General features: G+C 37.2%; 1 protein-coding gene across 14 annotated transcripts in view; it reads left to right on the forward strand.

The window, feature by feature from the left end:
- Positions 1-19895, forward strand: part of Mctp1 (multiple C2 and transmembrane domain containing 1) — a 516544-nt gene that overhangs the window by 168199 nt on the left and 328450 nt on the right. For 2 of the 14 annotated variants that reach the window (XM_087180719.1, XM_087180720.1), the window contains exon 1: positions 4447-4678. The exons of 7 other annotated variants lie outside the window; for them this stretch is intronic. In XM_087180719.1, coding sequence (XP_087036845.1) covers positions 4622-4678 — 57 coding nt within the window. In that variant the 5' untranslated portion in view covers positions 4447-4621. Of the gene's footprint in view, positions 1-4318; positions 4679-19895 lie in introns of those variants that run through there. 5 more of the 14 variants (XM_087180721.1, XM_087180718.1, XM_087180717.1 and 2 more) reach the window with 5 other exon arrangements.

Genomic DNA, 19895 nt, shown 5'->3' on the forward strand with positions numbered 1-19895 from the left:
CATAAGAAGTGGGAAATCTCAGCTCTCCTTTAGATAATGCCATTTTTGGTAATGCTTTAGGAATAATTTCTTGAAAATTAATTTTCATATTTTTAATGCAAGAAATATTGGTAACTGACTGAGAATAACAAAAGTTTTAGGGATGTAGGTTAGTGGTAGAGTGCTTACCTAGTATGCATGAGATCCTGGGTTCAATCCCTGACACTGGAAAAAAAAAGCAAATGACATTATAGAGAATGGTTAAAACAAAAGTTATATCTATACTGAAGTTGTTTCTATAACTCAAATAAGACCTCCCCAAAAATATGAGAAATAAAAACCACCTAATAGAAAAAAAGCCAAAAATGATAATAATAAAGCTCAACTTCAGTAGTAATCAGGGAAATCCAAATTAATATATCCAAATTAATAATATAAAAATTGAATTCTTTACTAAAAACAAATCGCAATCTCCAGTCTGGGTTATCAAGACTCTTGATATTTCGCCATCTGAAATATCAAAACTGTGGATATGGTTTGCAAAATTCTGGCACAACAGGATTCTCATATACCACTGGCTGAATTGTAAACTGCTCTAATTACATTGGAATGTAGTTTGGTAGTATCTAGAAAAGAGGTTGTACATATCCCATGACCCCACAATTCCATTCCTAATTATTCCAATTAAGAGAAATTCTCACACATGTACAAGAATAGAATAGTTTGATAATAATAATAATACATTAGAAGCAATCTAAATGTCCACTGATATGAGAATGGGTACATGAATTGTAATCTTATACAAAAAAAAAACTAGATAGAATTACATGCTAATGTCAAGAGAGTGCTAAGCAAACCAAACCAAACCAAACCAGGATTTAATGGATCTATATAAAGCTTCAGACATGCAAATTGCTTCTTGTTTATAGATACCCACATATCTAGTAAAAGCATTTTTAAAAATCTATGAAAATGATACATATTAACACAGGAGAATATTCACCCTTGAAGAGAAAAGAGGAGAAGGATAAAGACAGGGACATAGGCAAGCTTCAAAGTATCCGTAAGGTTTTATTTCTTCCAGAAAGCCTAAAGCAAATTTGGCATCCTGATAAGATTTTCAGTGGAGGCCAAGAGAGTGGAGAGAGAATATCAACAGAATATGAAAGAATTTTAAGCTACTAGGGTAAGTGTGCTGTAGGAACAAGACAGCAGTGATAGCATCAACCTGTCAGCCCCATATAAATTCAAATCCTGGTTAGCCACGTTCAAAGTCCAAAGGGCCCTGCTCCTGCCTCAGACTCAGAGTTCTTTTTCTGTGTGATTTTCAAGGTGGGAACACTGTAGAAACCTAGGGGAATAAGGAAGTGTAAGATATTATGACTATGCCTAAAATAATATAAAGATTATTAAGGACCTGAGCATACCACAAAAACAACCAGAGTTTCAGATTTTGAGTTAATTAGGAAGGCAATTATTGTACACAATTCAGAAACCAGAAAATTTCCCATGAGGTGTAAATAAAAAGTTTATTTTAATCCAAGGCTAACTGAATTAATACACTCTAAGGCATATCATCATAAATGTTAGACTATTGATACATTACATCTGAGTAAATCCAAGCTATGCTTTATGAAGCCAATAAAAGATTGTGCAGGAGGCCAAGAGGAAAAAAGCAGACCTTGGCCAGTGGTAGAAGCCACATCGGAGATTCTAACTCAGCTTGCTGTCTGTTTCAGTTGCTCTCTATCCTGTCTTTGTCTTTGTTCTGTCTTTGGCATATCTGTCAGCCAGACTGCAAAATCAGAAAACATAAATCAGGGCTGGTAAAGAATGCAGATTGGACCAGAGAAGAGCATTTTTATTTCTCTTACATTGTTTTGAAAAGACAATGAAGAAGAATTGTTCACCTAAAGAGAGGATAATGTAGCAAAATATAGAAATACAGAATATAAAATTATATTTAAAGTCACATTCTTTTCACGTTTCCTAAGGAATGTATGAATTTGTTTCATAAGATTTATGCAATAGATAATAAACTGAGCAAACTGATTGGATCTCTTTCTTGGACATAACTACCTGTCCACAATTGTTATGCAGCACCCCCACAAGACTCTTTCTATGAGTTAGCATATAAAAATTCATGTACTCATAACCAGGATAGTATATTTTTCTGCAACACGGTATTTCCATTTAACATCTTTTAGCGATCTTTGCATATCGGTTGCCTAGATAGTCTGATTCTTTCAAAACACAAAAAAGCTCCCTAGTTTCCCTAGTATGGTTAACCCATTATTTTTTTAACCCTTCCACTGTTCACGGCTCTATGCAGAGTTTTCAGGTTTTCACTATTAGAAACAGTTCTGCAGTGACTATTCCAGTATATCCATCTTTGCCACCGAAGCCAGATGTCACTTAAAGCATAACAAGATCTGGGGATTATAATAGCGCTGTCAGGAACCTGTTGTTTCATATCTTTGGCTTTGTTTTTCCCTTGACTAGTCTCATTTTCAGAAAACATCACATTATGTCGCAGCAAATATGACAGCCAACACTTTCAGCCTTAACATTCTACGCACCTAGTCTCTTTCCCAGTATCAGCCAAAGGGGAGAGTTTAGTTCTCCCTGCACAGTGTGGAGTACATGCCCATTTTTGACCCTAGTGCTGTGACTCTGTGAATGGTATACACTGATTTTATTTGTCTGTGAATATGGGATAATAGACATCCTAATGGTATCTGGATTTATGCCACAGAGACTAAAGTATTCTAAGTATCTCTTTAAATCTTTGGCAGAGTAATGACACAAGTATTTTGCTTCTACATGACATTGTATATAAGAATGAAGCATGTTACAAACAGAGGATCATTAGTATGATTTAAAAGAGACAGTTTTTCATTTCAGGAAAACATTGCTTAATATATTGGCTGAAAATTCAGTGATGCAACAACCATGTTTTGTCATAATCTATTATATGCCAAACCATAGCAGAAATTATACATTTTATTTCTTTATTAATCAGTGGTTATTAAATTCTGCTCACCATGTCAGTAGCTGGAGATAAATTATTGAATACAATAAGATCCTTGCCCTCAGGTTTCTTATATTATTTAAGGGATATATAAGCAAATAACTGAGTAAAGATTATTCCAGATTGTATTATGAAGGAATTGCCCTATGAAGGAAACAAAAAAGATGAAATGAAAAGAAATTCAAGAAGATCAGTCCAGGAAAAGTGGTCAGGGAAGGACTTTCTGAAGAAAGAATATTTGAATTACAATCTAAAGACTGAGAACAAACCTTAAACTCTGGCCCTGTATTACCCAATATGGCAACCAGTAGCCACTTAAGGCTACTAAGAGCTTGAATGTAGTGATTCAGTTGGAATTTAACACAAGTGTAAAGTATGCACCAATCTACAAAACTAGTACAAAATGGCAAGTTATTTTATTAATAATTCTATTAATGCTAAAATTATATTTTTACATACACTGTGGTAAATATTACTAAAATTAATTTTGTTTCTTTTTTACCTTTTTAATGTGACTACTAAAATGCTTATGCTTACGTATGCAGATCACCTCGTACTGTAGTTCCACTTAATAGCCCTGCACTGGTTTCAGCTTATTTACTGTTATTAACATGCATTCTTTCATTTCTTTCCCTTCACGATGGTGATGCTGATTGAATTTATCTACTAGACTTTGCTCTGAGGATCTAAATCTAGGTATACTTTTTATCGACTGAGGTGTCCAAACAGTACTTCAAAGTATGATCGAGCCTAATGCAGCTTAGAGTTAAGAGGTGGTGAAGAAAGCACAGAAAATTGCCACATTTACTAGAGGCATTAGTTGTGTCATTAGTCATTTTCCCTTAGAAAAGTTCACAAAACAGATAAAGATCTTGAAGTTGGGAAGGTAGGCAGAGCTAGCATCCCAAGGTAATGACCTCGTAGGACAGGATTTCTGTGGGAAACAGCTCAGGCAAACTACAAAGATCTATTTAGTGAAGGAGATTCTATTGTTGTGTAGAATTGCCACGTCTTGCATGTTAAAATAGAGGTTTATTCTACACATTGTTTTTGCACTGATGAGAACACTAGTGACTTTAGTGTGCCTCTTTTTTATGTCTGTCAGGGAGATGTTGGCAAGATCACACACCTTTAATAACAAATTAATTCACTGGGAGAGCAAGCAGAGTAGTTTCTTTGTGCAGCATTAATTATTCTCATTTCAGATCGTGGCTTGTGCCACGGGGAAGAGATTGACTACTAAAAATGCATGCCTGATTTAGCATGCAAAACTTTTTAATATTTAGTTTGTAGGCATTTTCGGACCCCTGATATGATGTTTGTTATGTAATCTGCACTAACACTTTTGCCAGGGGAAACTCTAACCCTACTGGTTTGAGAGTTGAGTCATATCCTATGAATCTGGAGCAACGGTATTTAAACATCACGGGTTCCTCTTACTTTCATTCTAAGTCGCTGCAGTTCAGAGAAGCAAGCGCTCTGTGGAGAGAGGCTGTTGCTCTCCCGTGGAGGTGAGCAGATGCTTTTGCCGCTGTTCAGTGAAGAAAGCCAAGTCTGGATATGCAGTTCTCTAATTGGAGTGAAAGATGTTTTGTTCATTTCTGAACAACTATGCTAGATAGCTGCAAGCTAAAAAGTGCCTGCAATTTGCCACTTATTTGTAATAAGGTAAGTTCTATATTTGGTTTACTCACTGGATTGTGGCTGCATTAAATTAATGTGGCAGTTTCAGTACACGATTGTGCCTGAGAAAAATGCCTTCTCACAGGATTTTGAAGGTGGCATTCAAGAGTCTAATGCAAGTAAGTGTAAACTAACTATGGAATCCATTTGTGAGATACTTAGCTGACAGTTGTTAATGACAAATACAGTGCCCGAGAGATGGAAATGTTGAAGCAGCTTTATGTTTAGTTTTTTAAGAATTAAATAATTCCAGGCTTTTAGTATTTTTCTTGGTTGCTACTCTGTGAGGTCAGTTAAAGGTGAAATATACATAAGATTCATATAATTATGTTTGGATTATTCTAAATAATTACAGTTTTATGATTGTATTTCTCCATTGAAATAAAAAGAGGTCTTAGTAAGTAGGAAGTATAAGTGGAAAAGTAGTGAAAGCCTCCTCTTCTGACATATTTGGGTTTCTCATTAAGTGAAAGGGCACCATATTCATAAATTTCTGATTAGTCTAATTGCTTTAAAATGTGTGTGAGCTTGTTTATCCTAGTCTACTCTTTCAGTTGCTATTGGAGATAGCCATATACAGATTGTATGGATAGAGAAATCTGGATAGAAAGTGACTGATGGTTTGCTTTTCAAATTTTTAAAGCTGGCTACTGAGAGGCAGGAATAGGAATACTATCTGGGCTTCTTCTTATTAAAGCAATAACTTCAAATCAGAGTTTAAGGTACTGTCTAGCATCATGTAATCTCAGATACTAATAATTAAGGCCTTTAAATTCATTTGAGGTTAAAAAAAGGTAATTTCATTTTGAGAGTCACGGCTGTGAACTTGCACGATATTAATGAATTGAAATTTTTAAAAAAATTTATCTATTAGGTTGGCATTATGAATACTCCCATCTTAATTGACTCACTGTCATGCTTAGCAATTGTTTCATCTCTATTCAAAATTATACGCACTACAATGTTTCTAACCAAAATATGGAAATGACTTTTCATTAGATATGTATTTAACAATTCATGTTTTTACAAAGGTTAAGAGGTTAATGAGCTGATGGAAAGAATGTGTTTTTTCTCTTCTTTGTAGGAGAAATTAAAATTATTTCAACTTCCAGACATATTTGAAGGCAATATTCCATATTGGGGAAGGGAAAGGAAACCTTTAAAGAAAATGACTTTGCACTAATGAGTGCCTTTGGGACCTCAAATAGTAAAAAAAAGAGCACATATCCCCAAACATTGTAATATGAGATGTTATGATCAGAATACTCTGCTTCTAGATTATACATAATGCCCTGCTTTTTTGCCTGGGAAGAAAGGGGACTATTCTTGTTAGTCATATATTCTCCTAGAGAATTTTTCGTATGCTCTATGTGAGTTACTAAAGTTGAATAAATAGAACAGAATAGAATTCACTCTTATCAAAACCAAAGCAGGTCTTTTTGCACTGTGCATCAGGTCTGAGTCTTTATTATGGCCATACAAACTGTTGACATGAATGACAACTCAGACTGACAAATGCTGTCAGTTCTTATTTTACAATATTCTCTGTTTTAAATATGAACTTATTTATTTATGATATTTTACAGCCAGCTGGGGGTTATCAGGTTACAGTATGAACGCACCTTGTTTCACCTCCATCTTTTCTGATGCCCATCCTTTGGCTGTTTTCCTGCTTTTTTTGAGCCTCCAGAGGGGTGTGGGCAGTGGGTGGGAGGGAGGAGAAAGGAAAGCAAGAAGCAAAGTGAGCATGCTCAAGTAGTATAATATTCCTCTTTCTCAACCTTTCATGATGGTTTTAATGAGGACAGAGGTCCGAAAGAGGTTAGACTATATGACTAGAATAAGTCTTTTAGGTAACTTGTGGATTTCAATCATCAGGAAATACAGTGGCCTTTAAAATGAACAATAATTGGGAACTTGATTGGGACGGACATTTTAGACTTTACCAACTTCACAGGTTGGTTGAAAAGATGAAGTGAAATCACATTTTTATTGTATTTCATTAACTGTAGCATGTTAGGCCTATTTTTGAGGAAGAATTTTTGTGTTTTCCTGAAGTGAATTAGGTGAAAGACATCAGAAAGACTCAGAATTGCACTCAGGATTCGGTGTGTTTCCTTTGAGGAATGGGGCTCTCATTTGTCTTCGCAGTTTCCAATTTTCATAAAAATATTTTGCAAAGAAGAGCTCCAAAAACAACCCAATTTTACATAAGCCCTAGTGGTCCATCAGCCTTCAAATAACTTGAGGACACTTCAGACTTCTTTCTAGTTAGTGCTATAGATCCGACTGTCTGAGGCGGATCCTATTTCATACCAAAAGGGGCACACATACTGAGAAAATTAAGGAGCAATAACTGCTTCCATCTTACCCTGAAAACTAAAATCAGGTCTTTCTTGTGATGATCAAATGAAATGGTTGATGTGAGTGCTTTGTGAACTTCATAGTGCCCTTAAATATCATTATTTCAGAGTAAGCTATCCACAATTATGTATTTGAAAGGGAACTTAGATGTCATCTCAAATTTAATTTTACAAAAAAAAGAATTAAAATCTCTCAGGATTAAGAAAAGTACTTTCTTTAGCAAGTGTCTAGACAAACATATAAACCTGGATCTTTTTGCTCGTCCAGTTTTGTGTACTATTATTTAAGTGGCTTTTGAAAATATTTAAAAATTTGTTCCCAATATTGATGAACATACTCATAGGAGGCTATCTTCTTTTGTTTTGCAGAAGACATATATTTTCTTTTCACATTTTGTGGGCTAAGGATTCTAGTTTGATGGAGTGTGGATTTGTGGAAGTGTCATCAAAATATACCATCTGACTTTTGCAATTTTTTAGCTATTCCCTGAAAGAAGCATTGAAGTCCTTATTCCAGGGAAATGAGCCATAAAAGTAAACATGCTTAGTGTATAGAGATATATTTTTGGCTTTTACAATTGTAGATGGTATGGTAGAATGTTTTAATATATTTATTGAAAGTCATAATAAAAATAGGTTTTTCCCAGAGTTTATATTTTAAAAAGAAACAAAGATAATTTAAACAACTAATGAACTGTCAACCATTTCTATTAGAATTGATCTGACTCTTTTATATATAAAACTTTTTAAGGACAATAAGAAGAAGAAAAAATGACTTTATAGTTATACTGCTTAGTGGTCTATGTCTTACTATATTAATAAGGAGAGGTTTAGAAAAAACCTTTTGTTTTAAACTTCTTAACTCTAAGATCAGAAGACAATTAATTAAAAGTTGGTTTTATTAATAAGAGTTATTTCTTACTCCTTGTTGATTGTTTATGCTAGTTCATGGGCAACTGAGGTTTTGTTCATAAAATCTTTTCCTACACCGATGTCTTCAAGAGTTCTACCTAACCTCTGTTCCAACTGGTTCAGCGTTTCTATTTTAATATTTAGATCTTTAATCCATTTTTATTTTAGTTTAGTGCATGGTGAGAGATACAAGTCTAGCTTTAATCTTTGGCAAGTTGAAGCCCAATTTTTCCAGCACCATTTATTAAAGAGGCTATCTTTCCTCCAGTGAGGGTGTTTGGCTCCTTTATCGAAGATGAGATGGCTGAGTGTGTCTGGCATTGTTTCTGCATCTTCTAATCTGTTCCACTGGTCCTCAGGTCTGTTTCTTTGCCAGTACCATGCTGTTTTTAATCACAGTAGCTTTGTAGTATAGTTTCAGGTTGGGGATTGTTATACTCTTTGCCATGTCTCTGTTACCTAGAATTGCTTTTGATATTCTGGGTCTCTTCTTGTTGCAAATGAATTCTTGGATTGTTTTCTCAAGGTCCATGAAGTATGCTGCTGGGATCTCAATTGGAATTGCATTAAATCTATATAGCAGTTTGGAAGTATGACTATTTTCACTATATTGATCCTTCCTACCCAGGAGCAGGGGATGTCTGTCCATTTTCTGATATCATCTTCAATCTCTCTTTTCAGAGTGCCATAGTTTTCAGAGAAGAGGTCTTTTGATTTCTTTCGTTAGGTTGATTCCTAGGTATTTCAGTTTTTTGGATGCTATTGTGAAAGGAATTATCTGCCCTATTTCTCTCTCAGTGAGTCTGTCATTGGTGTAGAGGAAAGCTATTGATTTTCGTGACAAACAATCAACAAGTGGGATCTCTTCTTATTAAAAGGCTTCTGCACAGCAAGAGAAACCACTAGCAGTGTGAAGAGACAACCCACAATGTGGGAAAAAATCTTCATCTGCTCTTCCTCAGACAGAGGTCTACTATATCGAATCTATAAAGAACTTAAAAAGATCAGACCTCCCAAATTTAAAGACCCAATCCAAAAATGGGCATCTGAAATGAACAGACATTTCTCAGACAAAGAAGTAGAAATAGCAAATAAATACATGAAAAAATGTACAACATCACTGGTCATTCGAGAGATGCAAATGAAAACAATGCTGAGATTCCACCTCACTCCAGAAAGAATGGCTTCTATCATGAAATCAACCAATAACAAATGCTGGTGGGGCTGTGGGGAAAGAGGAACCCTGCTCCACTGCTGGTGGGAGTGTAGATTGGTGCAACCACTGTGGAAATCAGTATGGAGATATCTCAAAGAACTAGGACTGGAAGTCCCATTTGACCCCGCTATTCCACTGCTGGGGATCTTCCCCAAAGAATTAAAAGAATCATACCACAGTGATATATGTGCACCCACGTTCATAGCAGCACAGTTTGTAATAGCTAAAACTTGGAAACAGCCCAAATGCCCATCAACTGGAGACTGGATAAAGGTTTTATTATAAAATGGAGTACTACTCAGCCATAAAAAATGAGAAATTAGAGACATTTATAGCTAACTGGATGCACATTGAGGCAATACTCTTAAGTGAAATAAATAGGACACACATGAATAAATACCGAATAGTTTCTCTGGTGTGAGAAACTGAAAGTGTAAATAAGGACTAAATGTATAATAGGTAATGTGAAATAGGAAGAAAAGGGGCAAAGGGGAAGGAAGTGGGAGGGCTGGGGAAAGGATAGAAGGGAATGGGATTAATATGAGAAAATGGAAAAATAGGAAGAAAATCTTTGTAAATAGAGAGGACTGGAGGGGTTGAAGGGGAGGGCTGGGCAAGGGTGAAAAATAAGAACCAAGAGAGACTATGTAAAGGTGCAAATTTCCAACGATGAATGTCATTATATTGTATACCTAAAATGTACCAATGATTAGAATGAATAATCGATAACGTAAAATAGGAAGAAAAGGTCCAAAGGGGTAGGGGTAGTGGGAGGGGCAGGGGAAAGGAAACAAGGGAAAGGAAAAATGCTCAGAAATGGAAAAAGTGGAAATAAAGTCTTTGTAAATAGGGAAGGATGGAGGGCGTGAAGGGAGGGCTAGGAATGGGGAAAAAATAAGAACCAAGATGCATTATGTAAAGGTACAATTCCCAATGAGAAATGTAATTGTGTTCTATACCTACAATGTACCAATAAAAGAATTTAATAGAAATGAAAAAAAAAAAGTTATTTCTTACTCCTAAGAATTCAAAACTTGAGGGCCAATGAGTACTTCAGTCAGTGGAAGAGCACTTGCTAAGCATGCCTGGGCCCTGGATTCAATCCCCAGTAGTGGAAAAAAAGAATTCAAAATATGATCATCATTTCTCTTGATAAAAACTTAACTCCTATGAAAAATATATGGTCATCACATTCGGTGCTGCAACTTATCGCTTCCAGAGATAAGTGAAATTTATTATGATATTATCTTATGGGTGAATCTGTCTTGCTTTGTAATAAAATTCATGTTTTCTTGGATTCCACGAACTATATGAATCTACTTTATAACCATTGGAGGTAAAGGAGAACAGTTGAAATTGATGGACATAGGTCCTAAACATTTTCTTTGCTACGTGTAAGGGCAGTGGGTCGGTGATGAATCTAAGGAGCCAAGCTCTGGGGTATAGGACTGCAGTGGGAGGAATCAGTGCTTCTTTGTACTCTTGACATCATCCTCTGGTTTAGTCCCCAGAGATCAACATTGGAGCCCGTGCCATCTTTGCAATTTTGTTTTCCTGTCCACAACATTAGGGAAACTCTCTAATGCCGGATTACAGCTCCATATGTGCCAGAAAATATTGATTAGTGATCTTAGGGACACCAAGGTGAGTGAGGTACTTTGGTCCCCAGTAGAGGAGTCCATAGCTGTGCCTCTGATACAGTTGTTGAGGGTTTGTAATGAATAAACCCTTGAGATAAGCCCAAATAAGAAAGCTTAATGATGGTTTGTTGAATTTTAATTTCATCTTAATTTAGTAGAGAGATCCATATTAGTCACTTGGTCTCCCCTTCCTTGAGTCATTTCACTGGTGGGATGTGATTAGTAATATTTGTTCATGGCAATTTACAGCATACCCAAATATAACCAATCAAGTTCCAAATCCTTCACTCTACAAGTATTTCTCTGATAATAATAATAACAACAATATCCAGCATTAAGTAAGGGTGTATAATAATTTTTTATGAGTATCTTACCTTTTATAGCAACTTGACAAACTTTGACACTGTTGTTCCCTTTTTTGCAAGTGGAGATAGAGTAAAATGACCAGAATTGAACTTAGGCAGACAGGATTTAGAGTCAAGATACATAACTATGTCTATGCTTTCTACAGTTAGATCCTCTTGATTGTAATACTTTGAAATGACTACTATAAAGTCCTACAGAAACAAAAAGAAACAATTTAATGTTGCTACATTTAATTATTTTGATGACTGCAATATTCTCATTCTTAATGAAACCCAGGCCTTTATGAACCAACAATAAGGAAGAAGGGGGTAGTGTTAATGAAATATATGTCTGGAATGAACAAACATAACTGAGAATTTTGTAGGTGACTGTACTCTTTGTGTGATTTGTTTGTTGCTGTTATTTTTGAGGTGAAGAGTTGGGATTAAATAGTTTGAAAGCATTACAGTCTTTTGATGAAGTCCCAGGGAAAAAAATTGTGGAATTTCAGCATTTTAAGAGAACATTTGTATCATCTCTATTTCTCTATGTACATTCCCTAAACATTTCCCGGTGAAAGTCTTTATTTGGGTGAAGGAGCACATTGAGTAAATGGTGTAATGGAAAAGTTTAGATCCATTATGCAAACTAGGTTCCTTGTGATCTGGTTTTTCCAGAAAGTCCTAAGTCATACTTGAAATTCTTGGATAGTTTTCAAACATTCATATTTTCTCAATATTTTGTAAGTAAGAACTCAGTTTGCAATGCCACATAACCTTAGCATGAGCACAATGGCTACTATACGGTAGACTCTCAGGAATACTTCCTAACGAGCTGGCTGACTGGCTGGCTGGCTGGGTGGCAGGATGGATGGACGGATGGATGGATGGATGGATGGATGGTGGTTGTCTGATTGAATAGATAGATGGATGATGGGGATAAACTGGGGCATCCCTAGATTTGTTCCAAGTCATGACTCATATGCCTGATACTACTTAGGAACTATACCACCACTGAACATGTGGTACAGGGAAATGATGTCAAGGGTGTGGAAGAGTTCACTTCAGTTCATCTCCTATTTTATTATCTGATCATGCCAGTGTAGAGTAAGCACAGCTGTAAGTCATTTCTTTCTACATGCCTTTCCTACTATTTCATATTAGAAGTTTATTAATTATACAGAATGAAGCATCATTATTTCACTTTCATGATTCAAAAGCTAAATGTATACAGATGTGAAAAAACACATATATAATGTGTGTATATGTGTACGCACAGAGAAGGAAAGATAGAAACAGAGAGAGAGAGTGATTGAACTTGGGTTATAAAGTTAAAAGCTCAAAAAATAGAAACCTAAATTAATGGAAATTATCAGAGCTTGACTATTTTAGAATTTATTATGGAAAAGCAGTCAATTGTAGAGGAAACAAGATCAACTTTTAAAAAAAGACACTTAAAAATCATTTAATGATTTACAAATGTATATTTCTTTCCATCCAATAAGGAAAACATTTTTCCAGCAAAATTTCATTGGAGTGTCAAATTCAAGTTTGAAATCAGAATCTATTTGGCATAATCAGTTGTGAATGATGATTTTTAAAATCAAAGCCATGATGAAGACTTCAGTTGGGCAATTCTGCAGGCTTCAGAGAGTATTTTAAGATGGCCATTGTTTTAAGTTTTCCCAGGGAGAGAACACAGAAAACTTTCCTGTGAAAGCACTTGACTAAGCACAACTAAAGAGTGTCAAAATATATCCAAGTTTGAGACAATGGAAACGGTCTATTGGGAAAATGACACAGTTGGCCATGACCCAAAGCAATCATTAAAAACACAAAGAAAAAAAAAAAAAAAGAAAATCATCCCAATCAGCACAGAATCATTGGGTGGATTTCCTTTTTCCAAATCCTAAACAAAGTAGCACATTTTCACCATTTGAGAACATTCTATTTCTTGGTGCTTAGTGTGCAAGTACATTGTATTATTGGAGTAAATTCCTTTCTTATGGCTGACTGTTTTCTGGAGATGATTTCACTATCTTAGGAATAGTGTGGTCTAAGTCAGCATTAGTGAAAAGCATTACCCTGGCTGACTGGAGACCTAGATTCCCCATATCTATAGTCTGAGATTCATTTTTAGCATCCCTCCGTGAAGGTTTCATCCTCTAACCCCTCTCATATTAACTGAATATATTAATTATTTCAGGGTAGGTTTCTTTTCTTCTTCACTGGAGTGGTTATGATGAATCATAAAATCACCTGGAGAGTTTTGCTAAACCCATGTATTGGTTAGCTTTTCCATTGCTGAACAAAATACTTGAGACCAACAGAATAAAGGAGGAGAAATTTATTTGGCTCACAGTTTCAGAGGATTCAGTTCATAGTCAGCTGGCTCCAAGATAATAATATCAGAGTAGAAGGCAGAGCAAAGGTGCTTAGTTCCTGGTGGCTGGGGAACGTAGCAGAAGACCAGTGTCCTTAAGATCCAGTCACTTTTCCAGGAGTTTCATAATCCAGTGAAGTTGGCAATTAAGCTTAACTATCCCAGTCTACCCCTTACCAACTGGGCACCCAAACACATCTCCTTAAACTGTATTTAATTTCCAAATATAGACAATAATAAGGTCATAAATTGACCTAACATGATGTAACTATCCTGCATACAACCAAAAACCCACTAACCCCTTCCCCAAAGTCTCAACAGTTCCAGCACTTTTCAAATGTCCAAGTCAAAGAGACTCATGGCAGACTCTTGGCTGTGAACTTCCGTAAAACATTTTTTAAAAAACAAGTTAATCCCAAAACACAATGGCACAGGGTAAAAATTCCCATTCCAAAAAGGAGGAATAGAGGCATAGAAATGAATTGGACCTAAGCAAGACTGAAACCCAGCAGGGCAAACATTAAATACTGTAGCTCCATGTTCAGCATTTGGGGAATGGCAAAATGTTCCGAAGTGACTGGTGGCCCTACCTCTAAGACCTCACTGGTTGTGGTCCATATGGCCTCTGTAGGGCTGGTTCTGCTCACTTCCTTAGGTATTGCTGGGCAGGTATTTCACTTTCCTGCCATTTCTGACTTCCTGGGTGGGGGGACACTGTAACTCTGACTTCATTCCCACAGCTTCATGCACCCACCACTCAGGGGTATTTTGTCTGGCCTGTCAAGTCTTTCTTTGAAATATGGATGGAAGCATCCACGATGCCATAACTATTGTATTCTGCATGCCTGAGAAATGAGCATCATATGGACAATGCCAAGGTCTGCTGCTAGCTTGAGCAGTAGCCAGGCCACTTTGGACCATGGCTGCAGCAGCCTCTGAGTGCCTAGATAGATGAGCAAAGTGAAATGAATCCCAGGGAATCAATTCCTTGCTGATTCCTCCGGTGCCCTCAGCCATCTTTCTTACTGTCCTGATGCAAAGAACTTGGCTTCCTTTCAATGCTAATCTTTTCAGCAACCATGCTCTCCAAGGCCAAAGCTTTGCAGGGTCTTCCTTTCTTATGAAACTGTAGACTTTTCACATCTGATTTTTCCTCCTGTTTCTCACGGTATATCTGGCTGATGCAGTCAGAAGTACCCATCACAGGCTGAATTTGGGGTTGCCTTGAAATTTCCTCCACCAGATTATTTAGTCCACCACTATTAATTTCAGTCACCTGAAAAGTCTCAGGACATGGACAAAATTAGACAAATTTTCTGCCAGAATGTCAAATGCACAGCTGCTAGTCCAGCTCACAGCAGTCTTCATTCCCAGCTGAAAATTCTGAGCCTGGTCTGTAGCCTGTGCCTGTCACCATTCTGACCTTCGGAGCTCCAACCAGAATCACCCATCAGACTCCGCTTGTAACATTCTTGGGCTTCTCTAGCCTGAATCTTACTGACTTGTCTTACCGACAATAGTTAACATTTGAGAGAGAATATTAAGATAATTATTTCAAGTTTTCCAAGGGAAGGAGACACAAAAACCTTTCTTATAAAAATACTTGCTCCAACACAACAGAGAGAGTCCAGATATATCCAAGTCTTAGGCAATGGAAACAAGTTTATTAGGAAAATAAACTTGTTTTTGGATCTAATGGCAGGTGCTTGAAAACAGAGCACAGAATCACAACTTGTATATTTTTACAAGTTGTATATTTTTACAAGCATTTTTATAGTAAGCATTAATAAAAATCTATCAGAAGTCAACCAAGAGGTGAAAGCTACATGTGCTACATTAGAATTCTATTTTAATTACATCATGATTTCTGCGTCATTGTGTCTATTGCAGGTTTTTAGGAAAGATTATTATACTGTTAAATGATGTTTTTGCCATGTTTTTGGAAGATTACATTTTAACCACAGATCATCCATAGACCATTTTTCTCATGCCTTAAAGTTTGCATTTGTTTTATTCCCTTGGCATTGCAGATATACTTGTAATCACAAAGATAGGTTCATATTTAACCACTCCTGTGCATCTAACACTGGTTATACTTTTTCACCTTCTTTCCAGATTCTAAAAATAAATGCATAGTCAAACTGACAGAAAACTTTGTAAGTGTAAATAATTGTATTAGTAGACAATATATACATCTAAATCATTTTATCAAATTAATGGCAATGATGTTACTAAATAATACCTCATAGTGATAAAGTGTACTTTTGTCATCAAAGTAGTAAACCCTTACTAGTTTCCAGCCCTGCTGCCTCTCTTGGTGTCTCCTAGAAGCTGGGTAGTCACACTTGGGCAGCAGCACATGGAGGTACACAGTCCTCCACCTCTCTGGATGGACAGAGCCAAGGAGCTTGGACTTCACCTTATGGGACAGTGATTCTTCAATTTCATGGTGCAGCACCTGTGCCTGAGAGATTCTGATTCAGTAGGTCACGGGTAGAGCTAAAGAATGTAAATTTTGTGAAAAGCATCCAGGTGATTCTAATGTCTACTCCACGTTCAGAACCCTTTACTACTGGTGGAATATCAAGTGTACCTCCACTTAATTATGCTTTCAGATTTTCCCATAACTTAGAGGAACATTTTGAGTGTGAAAGTAGTCATTTGGTAGAACATGTGTGAACAAAGGATTTCTGTAAGAAAACTCACAGAACCTGCACCTTGAGTCCAGTACGAGCTATGATCAGCCACTTCCCCATTCAGTTTTCAGGTTGAGAAGGTATGGCTGGGAATATTGGCAGAGAAGGCACAAAAGTGACTGAGTGCCCTGAGGCCTGAGCCAGAGGCTCCCAGCCAAACGTCAGCCTCAAAGAGAAATTGAACCATGAGTCTGGAGAAAGAGAATACTAATGGATGAGGAGGCTGAGATTCTGCTGATAAAGAATAACTTTGGCAAGTGCCAGAATATGGGAGTGGTTCCTCCTGTGCCCAGGCCTGAGAGATTTAAGGTGAACTCTGAAAAGGATATACAGCTATACAGGGTAGCTGATGAAAGAAGGCCTGTGAGTTGTAATGTGACCATGGAGTAGTATGCTGAGCTGCAACAGGGACAGAAAGGACCATTTGGCACAAAGCTTGAGAAAGATACTATCCATGAATGGAGTGAAAGCAGTGACTGAGTAGTGTCCAGATTCTCAACCTGAAGACCCGGGTTCAAATCTAGACCCTACCACATATTGTGTGACTTTAAGAAGATTATTTGATATCTCTGCGATTCAGTTCCTTTCTCCTAGAATGAGAAAAAAAATACCTCCTGTGGAAATAGAGACAGTAGATCTGGAAGCAGAGTATAATGTGAGCCTCTTTGTGCTACCAATATCGATGCAAGAGCCCTTTTCATACCATAACTCAAGCATACACTAGTCCGGAAGTCTGTGGTACCATCAATTCATGAGAGACAGTCTTAGAGAAAAAAACTGAAAAAGCTTGCAGTATGTAGGCTAAACTTGACAAGCTGAGTGATTTATTGGAAACTTGTTTACAAGCATTGTTTATATTTCCTCAGCCTTATACCATTTATTTCCTTCAATGTTTACCCAACAAGGGTTAGGAGGTTAGGGGCTTAATGCACTGCAGAACTGACAGGATGTTTCTGATTTTACTGGAACATAAGAACAGCTTGCTGAACTCTGTTGTGTATAAAGGGATGGGGTCTAGTGGTTCCTACAGAATCAAAGTTGAAGTGTTTAGCATCATTATGCCAACTTACACACACACACACACACACACACACACACACGATAGGGGCGAGAGAAAAATTGCAACGAATAGTTTCACAGTAGAGTCTCTGAGATTCTAATAGTTTAAAAACCTATATATCAGTTGAACTTATTCTAAAATACTTGGTCTTTTTTTCATTTCTCTAATAACAGTTTTCCAATATGGGAGTTCAGGGAAAGAATACAAATAAAATGACTTTAATCTGTACATATTTTTTACCTAATCTGTTTCGTTGGAAGTCCAGCAGAGAATTAAAATATATAACTTTCCTCTACTTGTGTGATTGCCAGATTTTAATAAAAATTTAGCCTATGTTAAATTTTAAGACACTCATTTCTGATTATGGATGTTCACTTGTAAATTTATTGATCGTTTCAGCATATTTCCTTCGGTGTAGTCCAGAATGCAAAAATGTTTTTTGAGCTTGTCTGGGGCTACAAATGAGGGACAAAATGGACACAGTATGTGCTCACCAGGAGCTCAGTCCAAGGCATGGGTATCAAATTATACTGATGACATCAGATAAAGTAGCAAATAGTATAGAGTACAATGGAGGATGTTAATTTAGAATATAGGCTCAGAGACATCCTCTCTAAGAATGAACTTTAAGCTGAGATCAAAGTGTGAATTAATTTTGGTTCCATGATGTTTGAAAGTTGATGAAGATTAGATGAAATATATATTAGACAATACATGGCACAAAAAGTGCCCAAGACATTCAGATCTGGCCTGTCTGCTAACCAGCAAACACCAAACCAGTCAGGACCCTAGAAGCCAGCTGAGGACTGAATGTGCTGTGTCAAGCTTGGATGTGGTGAGCTCTGTGTGCACCTCAGATCAGCTGAGGATGTCCCTGGCCTGCAGCCTTTCTGGTCAGCCTGCACTGAGTATGCTCTGTCTGAATTTCTGTTCCAAACTGCTTTGTCCTACATTGCTTTGCCAAGATGAGCATCCTTCCTCTCCATTTCCCTGCATTCCAGTCCATTTTATTTGTCTCTGATTCCCTACTTCCACTTTGCAGGAGTAGAGTCATCTCCTGGTGCCCCAACCCAACCCCCTGGAACTTCCTTTGAACCAAGACACTCAGGATCTCATTGCCGTCACCTCAGTGAGAGTTGTCAGCCTCTTATTCCTTCCTCCAGGCACGTTGACCAGTTCAGGCCCTACACATGCAGGCCCGTACTTAAGATGAGGTTGAGATTTACCTACTTTTAAGATTTCATGGTTGGTACAGATGTTCTCATCCTCAAGGGGATGGATCTAGTACTGGATCACCAAGGCACAGAGGAGAACTTAGATGTTACCAAAGAGTACTGTTATGTGGGTGTGGAAATCACACACTCCATCATGGAGGACAGGAAGATGGGTCTCTCCCCCGAGTCATTGCTAAGGTTTGTGATGTCCAGGGTGCTGGGAGCTCTTAGGTCATTTTTCTGTCTGAGGAGGCAAGGCACAAGGAGTGTAGAGAAGAACACGGTGCAAGAAGGGATGTCTTTGTCATTCCCTGTGTATTTTCGATATTTATTTATTTATTTATTTATTTATTTATTTATTTAAATACCAGGGATCAAACTTGGGACCTTGGGCTTGCACAGCAGGTGGTGAAACCACTGAGATAAATCCCCGGCCCTATTTTCGATTTTTAGATACAAGCAGAAATAAAACATCAGATTCTGCCCTTAAAAGTGTGCCAACGGGTCTGTGTCATCGAAATAAAGCATATTTCTATATATGCTATTTTGTTGAAAAGAAGAAAACAGCAACAGCTGTGTACTCCAAGGCTGGGTTGACTAAGAAAGGTGCTTGTAGTTTATTACATTTATTATGATCACTTTGGCTTTTGTTATGGAAGACCCCACAAGCCAGTGAAAGTCATTATTAGCAAAATCAGTTAGGAGTGCATAAAAATGCTTCCATCACATAAACTTTAAGCTTATTTTATGATCCCTTTCTCCTATCCCTGTTCCCATTTGCAGGCCCGCCAGTGATAAGGCAGAGTTCTTGTTGTTACCGTGTTACCCACCATCACCTCCTTGCTGCTTTCTGAGCCGTCATGGTGGGTGGTGAAAAAAATAGGGCACACTGGGGAGAAAATAGGTGACTCTACAAAAGACAAGCACATTTCTTCGGCTGTCAAAATTAGCAATGAAAATTAAGATTGAGAACATCTGCTTTAATTATGTATGTAGCACAGACTGTTCTGTTGTTTCACAGTTTCTTTCAGGGGAAAAAAAATGAAAAGAAAAGATACCTGCTAGTCTCTTACAGTCTTCCCCTGGAGCTGTCTGTCTGCTTTTATCTATAGAAAGCTACTATAGATGGTGTCCTATGTGCAAATACTAGGTGAAATGCTTACAATTCCGTTTGCAGGCCCGTGATTGTGAGATTTGGGAAGACAGACTAAAGGCACTGGGCATAAATTTTGGAATAGAAATGACTGCCAAAGTGTGTTAGCTCAGTGTTTAATTAGGAATAGAAGCTTTATTTTTCCACCCAGTCATGAGTACCACAGCGGTGGAAACTGAGACCTAGAGAACTGTTGGTAACAGCAGAGGGAATGGAAGCAC

This window comes from Heterocephalus glaber, unplaced genomic scaffold (assembly GCF_053883595.1).
Source record: "Heterocephalus glaber isolate CG9 unplaced genomic scaffold, H.glaber_assembly_v1.0 deba00001465, whole genome shotgun sequence".
Taxonomy (NCBI): Eukaryota; Metazoa; Chordata; class Mammalia; order Rodentia; family Bathyergidae; genus Heterocephalus; species Heterocephalus glaber.